General features: G+C 47.0%; 1 protein-coding gene across 1 annotated transcript; it reads right to left on the reverse strand.

Moving 5' to 3' along the window:
- Nucleotides 1-5092: 5092 nt before the first annotated feature.
- Nucleotides 5093-9417, reverse strand: LOC116901701 (UPF0606 protein KIAA1549L-like). The gene is made up of 3 exons (XM_032903829.1): nucleotides 9223-9417; nucleotides 7423-7571; nucleotides 5093-5384 (listed from the first exon to the last, which is right to left on the reverse strand). The coding sequence occupies exons 1-3, from the start codon at nucleotides 9291-9293 to the stop codon at nucleotides 5218-5220; spliced, it is 387 nt and encodes a 128-aa protein (XP_032759720.1). The 5' UTR covers nucleotides 9294-9417; the 3' UTR covers nucleotides 5093-5217.
- Between the last annotated feature and the right edge of the window lie 4392 nt (nucleotides 9418-13809).

Consider the following 13809-nt stretch of genomic DNA (forward strand, 5'->3'; position numbering starts at 1 on the left):
TCCATCCACTATGGAGAACTGGTAGACTCCACAAACGTTTAAAAAGATGCTTTAATTTAGTTTCAGATAAGATTTTCTACATTCAGAAGTTTCTAGGAACAGAGGCTGCAGCTTGGAATGACATGGATCCACCTTTCCCATTTCTAATGGGACCTGTAACGGTCTGCTTCGTGCCACTCAGCAATGCGTGCAGAACGTCTCTGAGTAGGAGATAGATCTTGTTAAAGTCGATGTATCTATTACTCCCTCCGGATGGCCAGGTTCTCAGGCCATTTTCAATACAGATGAAGCAAAACCTCACAAACAACTGCTTCTCTTTTGTAGGCTCCCAAGCCTCTTAGCACCGATTCTCTTCCATTTGGATACCGATTGGCAGGAGACTCTATTTCCAAACTGACAACACCTTTTAAACAGGCTGTCAACACAAGTCTGCCATTCTGGCTCAGTGGCTCTCTTTCTTGGCCTTTAATTAACAGGTGGGGGGAAAAGGAGTCGGGACTATTTATAGGCACAGTCATTGGAACTGATTTCCATCCAATTCATTTGACTTTGAACATGAACCTTTAAAAGCAAAAAGAATCAAGTTTCTTGGCTGGAGAGTCAGTATCTCCCTTACAGACTAGAGGTGATTTTTTTTTTTTTTTAAAGCGATCACGGTCATGGCTCAATGAGAGAGTACAGTCTGGTGGTTAATCACACTCCTGTGTTGCCTTTAACACAGAAAGAGAACATGCAGAGGTCACTGAAGACAGAGCAGCATTCTCTCCCTTCTGGTGATTTATGAAAATGGGACGTTGGACAGGAACCTGCAGGCTAGCTAGTGCCTCTCAGAACTAGGGCTCCTCAGGGACATTCCACCCACAGTCCAAACATTCAGCCCAACAGAATATCAAGCACAGGGTCCCAGTTAGGGACTTGTTGACCCACAATTGGCTGCAGAAGTCAGAATCCAGTTGTTTACAAGTTTCCTGATTTCCAGAAGCCCCACTGTTGACTCTCAGAATCCAAGGGTGAGAAAGAGCTTGTCTACTGTTTTTTAATCATCTGGCGCCTCCACACATTAGGGGAGAGAAACCCAAAGCCTGTTGGCTGCCTCACAGTCTTTAAGGGAAGATCCCCTCAGAGTTGAGGCATTAGACCTGGAACTCAAACATATCTGTCTGCTTCTTGGCCAACTTGGCTACTTCCTCTCGGATAGCCTTCACAAGGGCCGCAGTGGAGATGTTAGTCAACGGAGTGTCTGGAGGCTCATTTTCTGTCAGGCTTTGCTGTGAGGCCGCTGCAGAGGGGACAGGAGCCTGCTCTAGGCTGGGGTGAAGGTTGGTTGGCTGGCTATACTGGCGAGGGAGCCTGGAGGGGGAGCTCTGTTGATAACGTGACCGGGGGTAGGCCTCAATGTACCCAGGAAGAGGGACCTGAACAAGAGGTTGGGAGAGAAGAGAAGACTCAGGTTAGGAGGAAGCTCAAGGCATAAGATACACTCAATATCAGAAGCAGGAAGTAACTGAGGTCAAGAAAAGAGATTTAAAGTAGAACTGTAATCATGGGCTATAACCATCCAAACCTGCAGTCAGTTTCTTTAGCAAACAGCTAATAGCCTTGGATCCACTAAGTACAATATCTGGATAAATTAAATAGATGTCTTTCAACCTTGCCAAAAACATTAAGAATATACCAGAGCTCACAGTTGAATGACCACAGCTTTCTTTTTAGTATAAGCACAACTGAGTAAACAGAAGTGCTGTAGTTTTTACTAATAACAATGGCTAATATCCATTGAGCCCTAATGGTTTTCACACAGTATCTCATTTAGTTCTGCAAGCAGCAATCTGCCGATAGGCATCATTATCCTCATTTCATAGGTGACAACAATAAAGCAAAGGACATGGCCATCTAAGGAAGTGGCCACTATGCCACAATGACATACTCTACACAGGTGTACCTGGCCCCAAGCACAGAGAATTAATTCGTGCACTACGGTGTTTTTGATATGGGTACACTATCACATTGTTGAAAAAATAAACAAAACTCCTTTCATTGCAAGTGGAGACACATCATTCTTTACCTAACCGTATGGAAATCTCTAAGAGTGAGGCAAACAAAAGATGTCGAATCCTGGAATGTCTTGCCCATAGAAACAGTACCTTATGTGGAATGGTCTACAAAGACCTTCATATCCCTGGATTCTGGCTGGAACGCTGGATAAATGAGTACAGAGGACACAGTGGGGCATGCTGTGCACGGTGCCATGGGGCAGGCACAGAAAACGTGCAGGGAAAATGTTTCTGGGTTCAAGAGGCTGGGTAGGAAGGCCAGACAGATGGGAAAACAAGAGCAAAGGGGTACAGAGGTGAGGGGTGGGCTGAGTGGGAATTATGTCCCTAAGGTGTCCTATCTAAAAGCAAGTGAATGCTAGCCCACAGAGCTTCTTTAAAGCATCTACCCACTGCCTTGGACACACTTGTGAGAAGTAAAGGCTGGATCTCTGTCGTGGGCCTGATGACCATGCAGGCATCATGCTGTCCCACTCACGGTGCAGCATGCTGGCCTTAGTGGTCTTCACAGATGTCTCCTGACTTCCAGGATTACAGACATGCACCACCATAGCTGGCCTCCTTCCCCATTAACAAACATGCTCATCTGGGGTCATTAGAGAGGACAGAACATGATAGCTGTCTTAATCTCTTCAGCCTACTCTAACGAAACATCACCGGCTAGGGAACTTGTAAAGAACAGTTACTTCGTATACTCAGGAAGGCTGGGGACTCCAGTGTCTGGGGAGAGGCTTCTTTCTTAACTACTGCCTTTTCCTGTCACCCACGTGACAGAAGCAGCAGGGAGCTATATGGAGACTTCCTCTATAAGAACATTTATCCTATTCTCAAGTGTCTCTCCTCACAAACCAACCACCTCCCCAAGACCTACCTACTAAAGACATCACCATGGCATTGTGGAATTTAGAACAAGAATCACGAAGAGGACGCAAACATTCAGACATTTTGGATAGGAGAGTGCATGGCAGGAGGCTGGCTTACTCTGACGGTCCCTCTTGAGAGGGTAGGTTTCTGAGACCATGGGCTGGGAAGCCTTCATGGGTGTCAGCAGAAGAGAAGCCAAGGTCTGGGTGGATCTGGCAGAAATGGGCTCTGAGGCTGCTTCAGTGGCCCAGGTGAGGCCAAGAGGACCCACTCAAAGGAAATAATTGCACTGATGCCTTACGTTTGAGTTTGGGATTTAAATTTCACCACAGGACTTTGTAAATAAATAAAAAGGGAGTGGGACAAAGAGATGCTATTGTCTTTGCACACACGGACTGGAAGGTTGCCCCCACACTATGGAGGGAGTCCAGGTTTGGACTGTCCCACTTATCCAGCCACAAGAGCTAAGAATATATGGGTGACTGGAACTGACCAAGTACCAAGGTCAGAATACAGGAAGTCTTTAAGGTCACAGCTCAAGTTTCCATTCTTTCTGGGACTTTTCCCAGCCTGACACCAGCCAAGTGTTTCCATGTAGTTCTCTGGTGTGGTGGACATTCCTCCTGGGGCCATCACCACCTGTCTCAGTCTATCAGTTTTGTGAAGGCAGGCTCCTTCCACCCCTCCCCCAACTTTCTCTCTGCTTGTCCCATGCTCACAATTATGCCTAGTATAATTCTCCCAGAGCCTGGGGTTCTAGGCACAGTTAAGAAATCACCGAAGGGTGGCCAATAGGTGCCAAATGTGTGGGGAGGAAGCTGCTAACATTTCACATTTAGCTAACTGCATGAACCAGAGTACAGAGAGTCAATACACAACCCCTTCTGTGACATCAAGCCTTCATACTAGTGGTTAGAATCAGCAAGGGACAGCCCAACTGGAGTAGTCTCAGGAATGGAGAAGATGAGAAACTAAGGCTTTTTGTAGGCTAGCATTATTACGCTTTGCTGTCCGAAATCCAGGACAGCAAATACTACTCCTTGACAGACATCATCAATCGATCACAGCACAAGCTCCTGTTAAGCCTATGTTGTGATCCTGAATGTAAACTGTACTTCACAGGCTTGTGTATTCGAACTTGATCTTCAGCTAGTGGTGATTTTTCAGAAGGTTCTAAAATCTTTTAGAGGTGGGAGAAGGAATAGAGAACATTCATTTCAGAAATACTCTCTATACAATGTGGCAAGTATTTTTATATTTTAGAAACCAAAGATGTAAGCTTTGGTCAATAGGAAGGTTTATACACATAGGATCAACAACAGTTGAAACTTGATGTAACTACCTGCTGCAGGGTATGATGATCCCAGGGCTTTGGACAAAGATATTGTCAGAGTTCAGTGTCAAGGTGTTTCCCAATGGTAGGAATGTATTCCAAAGCATGCAGAGGCCAATGTTGAAAGTGACCAAAGCATGCAGGGACTGTGGAGTTCAGCTGGGGGAGTAGCCTTCCCAGTCTATACCAGGTGAGCTTAGGAACCAAGGACAGCATAGGTGGTTCTGCTTTCGTATCTTTTTATTTTTTTGCATGGCCACGTCTGATAACTCCAAAGGCAGTTCTCACATTCCTATATGGATTGAAGGGAATTCTTGTGTCACATTCCTGCGTGGACTGAAGGGAGATATCAAATGACCAGGACAAACAAAGCCTTAGGTAGAAGTCAAGCAGGAAGTCTTGGGATCTACCATACAGTGGTTTCAGGGTTCCTGAGGCTTCATTTGCTGACATTTGATCTAAACTTTTATAGAATGTGACAACTGAAAGAAACAAGTTAATAAACACTTCAAAGTGAATTACGACTCTGGTCTTCGCTCTTTTCTAGATGCGTGGCCTTACATGCTATATATCACACGACTAAAGCCTCAGTTTCCTTATCTGCAAAATGGGAGTAGTCATGGGGATCACAAAACTCACTTGATCAAATTGTCGTGAAGATTAAACAGGACAGTGTAATGAAACATCTAACATGGGGTCTGACACAAAAACACTAAACACATGGTAGTTACTACTGTAAAACTTACTTGGTTAAAGCCACCCTGTTAGGAAGGTTGAATGTCTGCCAGAAGACAAGTTCAGACTCCTCCATCGAGGTCACATGCCTTACCACACCACCTCCTTTAAGATCCTCACTTCATCCACCAGCGTGGTGAGAGGGGCCCCGAGGGAACCAGACGCTGATCTTTGCCTTTCATCTCATTATCTCCCCAAGCTGTGCCTAACAAGGGGCGTTTTATGAGAGCATCACAAGGGTCTCACCGAATCAGCCCATTGGCTAGGGAGCTCACTCTCTCCTGCATAGGACATCCAGGCCTGGCTCCTGTAGGATGAGGGTGGAGTTGGGATGAAGTAGCCGGTGAAGCCGGGTCTGTTGGCAGCTGGGATGGCAAACACCGCTGGCACCGTGTTACCTGCACAGAGGAAGTGGCTGAAGGTCAGGAGAAGCTGGACTCTGGATCCAGACCCCTACCCAACAAGAACCAAGTAGACCCCGTTTCACAGACACCTGGCTGCCTCAGTGAATCAGGCCTGACGTGAGATTCATGTTCTGGGCTATAATTTCCAAGCGGCTCCATATAAGGCAGAGAAGACTCAGGCCACAGGGCCTCCACCTAATGCGGAGCAGAGCCCTGGCTCCAGGGGCTGAGATTCTACACAGTGCCTCAGCGGGGAGGGTGACTAACGTGGAGGGTACCTGGCTTTCCTTACTGGAGCTCTTCTAAGGGTTCTGTGACTGCCAAGGGGAGCAGGTGGCTCCCTACTCAGGGTATTTGGTACAGGCCAAGAGGGGCTGAGGTCCAGGCTGTGTTCTCTTTGTACCGGGTGGGGGCTGCATCTACTGTTTCTCTACTTCGTGAGATGCTTCATGGGCTAGCAGTGCCTCCTTTTGCTCTCCCTGCAATCCCCTCAGAGGAAGTAGAGAGTCCAGCTGGCCTCTTTCCCACGAAGCCTGCCTTGGGAAGCTGGAAATGTAGGTAGGACTCTGACACTGGTCCAGGCTAGGGGATGCACAGGCCATTGTGGAGGAAGTGGGGGGCTTCAGTCGGCCCCCATCACCTGCCTACTCAACATGGCATCATCTGCTGTGGCTGAGATCCCGGCTTTCTAGGCTTTGAAGGTCTGACTCCCTCTAGAGAGCACCCATCCACTCCCTCATCTTATCCCAGTAGCCTTGACCTTGTCTAGAGGGAATCACACCTTGGGTGCAGGTGCTTTCTTCCTGGGAGGACATATGGTTTTAAAGATTCAGCAAAGGCAATCAGAAGGAATGGATTTGACCAGAGGAATTCCTGGAAACCACAGTGTTGGCAACTGGTGCTGGCAGGTTTAGCCATGAGGGTATGGCATGAATACAATAAAAATCCAACCAGGTCACATACAAACTAGGGCATGTGCAAACCTCCAGTTCCATTTTGGCATTGTCTGTCAGTGACAAACAAAACAAAACAAAACAAAAACAAAAAAGAAAACAAAAACAAAAACAAAAAACCGAAACAAACAAACAAACAAACAAAAAAACAAAACCCAAAACAACAACAAAAAACCCCAATAACCTGGAAATGACCCTTCTGTCCATCAAAAGGATGAACTGCTGCAGATCATGTCACAGGACTCCAGCATAAAAGTGGAAATGAGTGGCTAACTTCTCCTTATACAGCCTCTGGAGAAGCCCTACAAAGCTACTGAGTTAAGACAATGGTGTAGAAAGAAACGTGTAGCATGTGATTTGTGAAAATGTACATAACATTGCATAGATCTAAAACTTATAGCCGGAGGGTGATGGTCACCTTGGGGAAGGATGGCTATGTGTGTCAGCTGTGAAGGTAAAATAAACAGAAACCTTTGTGATGGTGTGTATATGCTCAGCCCAGGGAGTGGCACTATTAGAAGGCATGGCCCTGTTGGAGTAGGTGTGTCACTGTGGGTGTGGGCTTTAAGACCCTCATTCTAGCTTTCTGGAAGCCAGTATTCTGCTAGCAGCCTCCAGATGAAGATGTAGAACTCTCAGCTCTGCCTGTACTATGCCTACCTGGGTGCTGCCATGTTCCTGCCTTAATGATAATGGACTGAACCTCTGAGCCTGTAAGCCAGCCTCAATTGCATGTTGTTCTTATGAGAGTTGCCTTGGTCATGGCCTCTGTTCATAGCAGCAAAACCCTAAGACAATCTTAAATACAATGACATAGTAACACTACTTTGACTTTTGCATAATTGGGTATTTTGCCTAGTTTCAGCCTTTTCTTCCTTCCTTCCTTCCTTCCTTCCTTCCTTCCTTCCTTCCTTCCTTCCTTCCTTCCTTCCTTCCTTCCTTCCTTCCTTTGAGAAGTAAGAACTAGTATCTCCTTTGGTTGATGCCAGTGAGGTCAGAGGACTCTGGTTCCTGATGGTGGGGTTTGTGTGGACTGGGAGGATTCAGCACAGGGAAGGAGGTTTTCTCTTCTGGCTCACCTGAGTAATTTAACGCCGACTGATCCAGCTGCGTCACGGACACAGGACCTCTGGACACCTGGGCAAAGGAGGCACTGTCATGCAACTGTGTGGGCTCAGGTCCTGTGGACTCCGCCATCCGGGTCTTGCTGCCGATGTCTGAGGTGGACCTGGGCAGGGTGGAGGGGCTGTGTGAGCATGCCTGAGGCATCAAATGGTCACATCGCACTTAGAAGTAGCCTAATGCCTTCCAGCCCCATCCTCATGAAGTCCTGGGACTGATTTGCCCCAATTAGCAAAAGGATTGCTGGTGGTGTCAGCATGGCTGGAGGCTCCCCAACCTGCAGTAGGGCTTGGTGTTTTTTTTTTCTCCCCCTGTTTGAGGTTAGTTCTCTAAGGATGGTTCTGGGTAGTAGAATATTTAATTTCCATGTAAAAGCAGAAAGGCAATTAGTTCTGGGTATTAGCTGGGGACAGTAGACCTAGGAGGTGATGACATCAGCAGTAGCCAATGAGATGGACAGCTTTGCCTCTAAAGTGTATTCCTGGTCTAATGCTCTGGGAAGGGAAGTGACATCCTCGTGTTGGTGAGGATGGTGGATGGTGCAGGAGGTGGGGGTGGGGGATTGGCAGGAGCAATGGATAGATAGACAGATGATGGCTATTAGCAAACCCGCCACAAAGCACCTCTGATCTGGAACTAATGGGAATAATAGCTCAGCCCCCTCCACTGCCATCCCAGCCCTGTGCTTCCTTAGGGAGGCTAGGGAGATCTGGCAACACTGCTGGGCGGGAGAGCCAGTGTTGGTGTCTTTACTTCTTCCCTGCCTGTTTGCTCCCACAATCCTGCTCCAGACCTTCTCAGAGAAGCTTCCGGATCCTGCCCCATACACTCTGCTGAGGGCCCTTCCTGAGAAATCCCACAGAGTTTACAGATCAGGGGCTAATCAGGACCTCGAGAGGCAAGGCACTCTGCACGGAGCCACATGGCAGACCTTCGGCAGGTCAGCTTCTTACCACACACCCAGGCTGCCATTGGCCTCCAGGGGCGATGACAAGCCAGCTGGACACTGAACCATCAGAGCCGAAAACACCATCTTTTTCTAGGGAAACTCACTTATTAAAAAACAAAACAAAACAAAGAACCTCACAAAGTACACGCTTGAGTCCCACACATGGGCTGACTTGTATGTTATAGGTCAGCGCCAGGACAGTGACCTATGCATTCCCCATGGCAGGGTCATCTTCTCCCTGGCCATCAGAATTAGTCCTTCCTTCCCCAGAGCTCCTGGCTTGTCTATTTCTTGTCCCACTTCATTAACGACGTGTGCTAGCTGCATCCGTATCAAACAGGAGAGCCAGCAAATGCCTCATATTGAGATGCATGACTTCAACCTTTCTCTCCATAAAGTCGAGGCTGGGAACCGGTGCCTAGACCTACTCCCTGGCCCCCAAGACACTGCCCAGTGAGTAACAAAGGGAATTGTGGGTATGCAAACACAGCAGGAAGCAGCCACGCCTGTTATTTTCATATCTTCACGGTTAGGGTATGCACAATCAAGGTCCAGGGTGATTTTGACTGTGAGGTCTCAGGAACCTTCTATTTAGAAAGGCATGCAAATTGCTCAGTGTGCAGTGGTCTCTACTTCCTCCATGATTCCTCTGTGTTCCAGCCACACAGGACCTTCTTGAAGAGGGGCAGGAACCAATAAACTCACTTGAGGTTACTGGTGTGGCGTGCACAGGAGTCAACAGCCCAGGGGAGGGGGATTCAAATATTTTACAAATATCCCTAACAAAGCCAAGAGAGGACTATGTTACCGCCTGAGGGAAGCCACTGCCACAGGGCCTGTCCGGGGAGGAACAGGGGGCGGGGGACTGCCCATGACCATTTCAGGAAGCTGGGAGAATCTGTAAGCCTGTGAAGAGACAAGCAAATAAGAGAGTTGTTAAAACCTAATTCACGGAGCACATAGCTTCTTTAAGGAGGAAGTACACTTCCAAAGGCCAAACTCTGCTTTCTTCCTCACGGCAGTCCCCCATCTCATCACACGCAATCTCATCAATCATCTCTCATTTGCACAGACCCCTGCAGTCTCAGAGCCCCTCAGAGCCTTAGAACACAACACAAAACACAGTGTTGTCACAGGCTGCTTCTCCGTACTGCAGGAGTTTCTCCTGGTTCTGCCCTTAGCTCCTTCCTTCACACCGTCCATCCTGTCCCATAATCCCCTAGAAGTCTAAGGAAATGACTACTCTCTGGCTAAATTATATGGCTGCTTGCTTGTTTATTATCTGCTGCCAGCTAGACTGTAATCTGAGGTTTTAAGGGCAAGGTTCTGTTGTCAGTAATATCATGCCTGGAATATTGACCGATACATAGGAGAAGATCAATAAATGATAGAGTGGAAGAGGAATGAATGACTCATTGGCGGTGGCTTCCTCTCTCATGGAACGCAGGCTTAATGTGGGAAAGGAATGGATTTGGGGGCAGGAGGATCTGATGAACGCACTTTAAACTCCTAGGTACGTCTGGTGGCTTCTGTGGATTTCAATGTTCTCTTTTGAAGCGGAGACATTGATGCTGCTCTTAAAGGGCTACTGAGAAGCTTGGCAAGGGCGTGTGTGGGCACGGACTTTGCAACATACAAAAGCACCTTTCACAGATAAGGGATGGGCACCATCAGCAAAGCAAAGACTTTAATCAGCATATGAGGGGCTAAAAGAAAGACATGATCAGAGAGGCTCAGGCCAAGGCCTACTGTAGTGAGAGAAAAATCTAGAGATGCTCTTGGGCTAGACAAAGCCCAAATTGTCTTTTTAGGGCAGTGTGCTTTCCAGCTAGACTCTCACAGAACATACCAGGCCTTTAAACCCCCAAGCTTCAGGATAAAATGCTGCAGCAAGGGGACCCAATAAGTAGGACTCTTTGAGCTGAAAGAGGTCCCCGCCTTCCTCTAGCACTACAAGCAAACAGCCTACCTGTCAGGGCTAACCCAGGTAACAGCAGTGAGGCCGTAGAGAAAACACACCTTTTAAATGCACCGTGAAAATTGTGAGCTGTAAGGGAAATCTCTAAGGACAACCCTGGCGTCCTCCCGCCCCTCATCTCAGCAAACTAAAATGAAACTGTGAGCTGACACCAGATGCAGAAAAAGTGAGCAAGAAGCAAATGCAAAAGATGTGATTGCCAAGGAGACAAAGCGGGCAGCCGAAGTCCGATTGTGAGATCAGGCCTCTGCACGGGGCAAGCAGAGGCAGCTGTGCCTGAGATGTCCAGTGCCTGGCAAGCCTTGACGTCTTCTTGGGGGCAGAACTGGTGAGGTCCCAAGGCCCAGATGGAAACACCTGGAAATTCTCTTTGGAGTGGAGTTTCCCCAAAGTAGGCTCACAGGAGTAGCACAATTAAAAATTAAGTAGGAGCTCGTACTACAAACAGGAGCTTATGAAGTAGACCAGAAGGGTAGAATGAAAGTCAGTACCAAAGATGCAGACACAGACCTTTAAACACTTTCAAGTTTCAGCTCTTCAGATATAAACCAAAAAATAACATTGTAACAAATGCTCTTAAAGCGTTAATTGACCTGGCCTGATAGCTCAGTGGTTAAGGACACAAACTATCCATCGGCTCCAAGTTCAGTTCCTAGCACCCATATTGGGCAGCTCCCAACTGCCTGTACTTCAGCCCTAATACCCTTTTCTGGCCCTACGGGAATCCCACTCATAATTTTAACAAATCCAGGTTCTCACATAACCCATATCACATAATTTAAAATAAGGATACCTTTAAAAAAAAAGTATTAACTGACAAAATTGGGTTGTCACTAGGAATGGTAGAACATACTCAAAAAAACAAAAAACAAAAAACAAAAAACAAAAAAACAAAAAACCCAACAATTTTCAGATGTAAAACAGGGTTCTTGAGATAAAGCACTCAGTTGTCAGGGAATTAAAGTGTGCATCAATATGAGGAGAATTAAGAAACTTGGAACTAGAACTGAGGAACTTAGTAAGAATAAATTGTGAGAAAGAAAGGAAGGAAGGAAGAGAGAAAATCGAAACTACAAGAAGATGTGTGGAGTTGGGGTGAACAGGCCTGACATGTAAGTCTAGGTGCTGAGGGCAGTGGGAGAATGGTTTTGGGTGACTTACTACATTGCTCCCACTTAATCTTCTTGGGCAGAGTCTCCCACTGAACACAGCAAGTGCTCTATCCACTGGGCCACCTTCAATAGCTGTGAAGCCATTTTGAGAGACCTTAAGATGTACACAAAAGCAGCTTATCTGATTTGACCATTCCCTTATTCTACAACTCCCGGTTTTATCCGGATTGAAAGCCATTGTCCTGGATGTCTTCCCAGCCGAACCTTCCGTGATTCTCAACAACTCTACAAGTGAAGTGCTCCCTTCCCCAAATAAAAGGGTGAGCAACCCCTGCCTCTCCTGGTCTCTGATGCTATTCAGAAAAGAGGGCAGACCTCTGTTTTTATCTCTGGCTCTTGGGAGGCTTATTCTGCGCCCAACACAGTTTGCCAGGCAGGAAAATGCTTCCTCCGCTGTCTGTCTCATAGTAAATCACTAAATGATTTGATAAAAGTCCTGCACCTCTGCTGAGCATTGAAGGAGTTCCCTTTATTGTAGGCATCTTCGGGATTGAAGCACACAACTACACAGGAGAACAGACCCCACACTCTTGGGCTCTATGTCCTTAGAACTTTGGTAGTCACATAAACAGCAGAGGCGGCCATTGTCATGTGTGCATGGGATAAGAAAAATCTTGCTACACTTCCTTATGTAAGTACAGAGGTTCTGCATGTCCTGTCTCCCATCACGGTTTCCTTCCTGGGTCCATGCATTTATTATTTCTGGGTACACCATGTATTAGGTCTTATGTGATGGGATCCACTTCTCCTTCGCTACTAGAAGCTGTTATTCAAAACATGGATGGCCTCCAAGTTCCTAACTCCATAATCAAGCTTGTTGCACTCAGTTTGACATCTAAGAATACATCTTTTGTGTTTAGGGGCTTGGAGGGGTCCTTTTCTCTAGACAGGAAAGGCTGGAGACTGAGAACTGAAGGAAACCTTTATAAATGGGTCTCAGATCTCCATGGCTGCGTGTAACTAAATAGGGGAACCTTTAGACTCAGAAATTTGATTATAATGTGGAAAGAATGAAGGTGATGTTTCAGGCCCACCTGGGTTGGGGTGAAGGATCAGAGGGAGCCACCTTCCCTAGCAATCTCTGTCAGTGAACACAGAGAAGCAGGGGCCTCCTTTTATGTTTTTCCTTTTATGTTTTGACTTGGAGATTTAGATGCCTCAGAATATGATTGGTTGGTCCAATCGCATTGGTCTTAATGGTACTGAGTCACAGGAGGTGTCCCATGGCCTGGGATGGAAAGAGAAAGAGATCTGGGGTTCCCATCACTCCTTTTATGTAGGAGAAGCAGCCAAGCAGGCCCAGGAGCAATGCTGGACTATGTGCTGCTGATGCTTCCTCCCTGTGCCAATGTAGAATCTGCCAGCACAGCTAGAGACTGCAGATGCTGGACCAGGCACGGAGGGAGACAGTGAGAAAAAAGACAGCACTGTAGCTGGGTACTTGAGCGCCAATGAGATGCTGGGAGGTGGGGTATAAACTGGGAGGCACAGGTCCTGTAATAAACTAGTCTGCCTTTGCCACTTGCCCAACTCCCTGAATCTGTGTCATTGACTCTCGCCTTCCTACTCCCACCCCAAGGGTCTTGGTGGGGGTTCCAAGCAACACTTTTAAGGGCACAGTCCAGTGATCAGAATATAACCCTCCCCAACTAGGCCTCACCTCTTAAAGACTCTGTCCTTCTCAACAGTACCATGGCCTGGGGACAGCTCAGGTCTAAACTACAGCAGAAAGCATTGCCCAAGCTCAGTAATGGAGAAAAGCATCCACCCCTTAATACACAGCTACAGGCAACTTTTGTCCAGATTGAGTCTTCTAGAAAGATAGTTCTGAATTATTTGAAGATAGGGACTTGATGATTAAGATCTAACTCCAAGGAGGACAGAGCACATTGTTCATCTTGCTCTATCAGACAACGAGAGGAATGGCTGGAACACTGCCTGAGAGCTATGGACGGATGAGCATTGTCCATAGCTCGCACTGACTGCCACAAAGAGAGAAAGGATGAGACCACGGTCCTTATTTCAGTATGTGAGAATACTGGCGCTTCAGATAGGTCAACTGACTGGTCAAAAATCACCGAGCTGATTTAAGCACACTGTCTGTAATTCAGAGCTGGGGAGGGCAGTACAGAGTGTCCTCTGGCTTTAAACCTGAGATTGGTTCTTAACTGGCCCTTCACAGCTGCTTGGCCTGAGGCACATTACCATCTCCTGCCTTCTGTCTCATTAGGCATAGAAGAGAATA

Source organism: Rattus rattus, chromosome 5, assembly GCF_011064425.1.
Source record: "Rattus rattus isolate New Zealand chromosome 5, Rrattus_CSIRO_v1, whole genome shotgun sequence".
In the NCBI taxonomy this organism is placed as follows: Eukaryota; Metazoa; Chordata; class Mammalia; order Rodentia; family Muridae; genus Rattus; species Rattus rattus.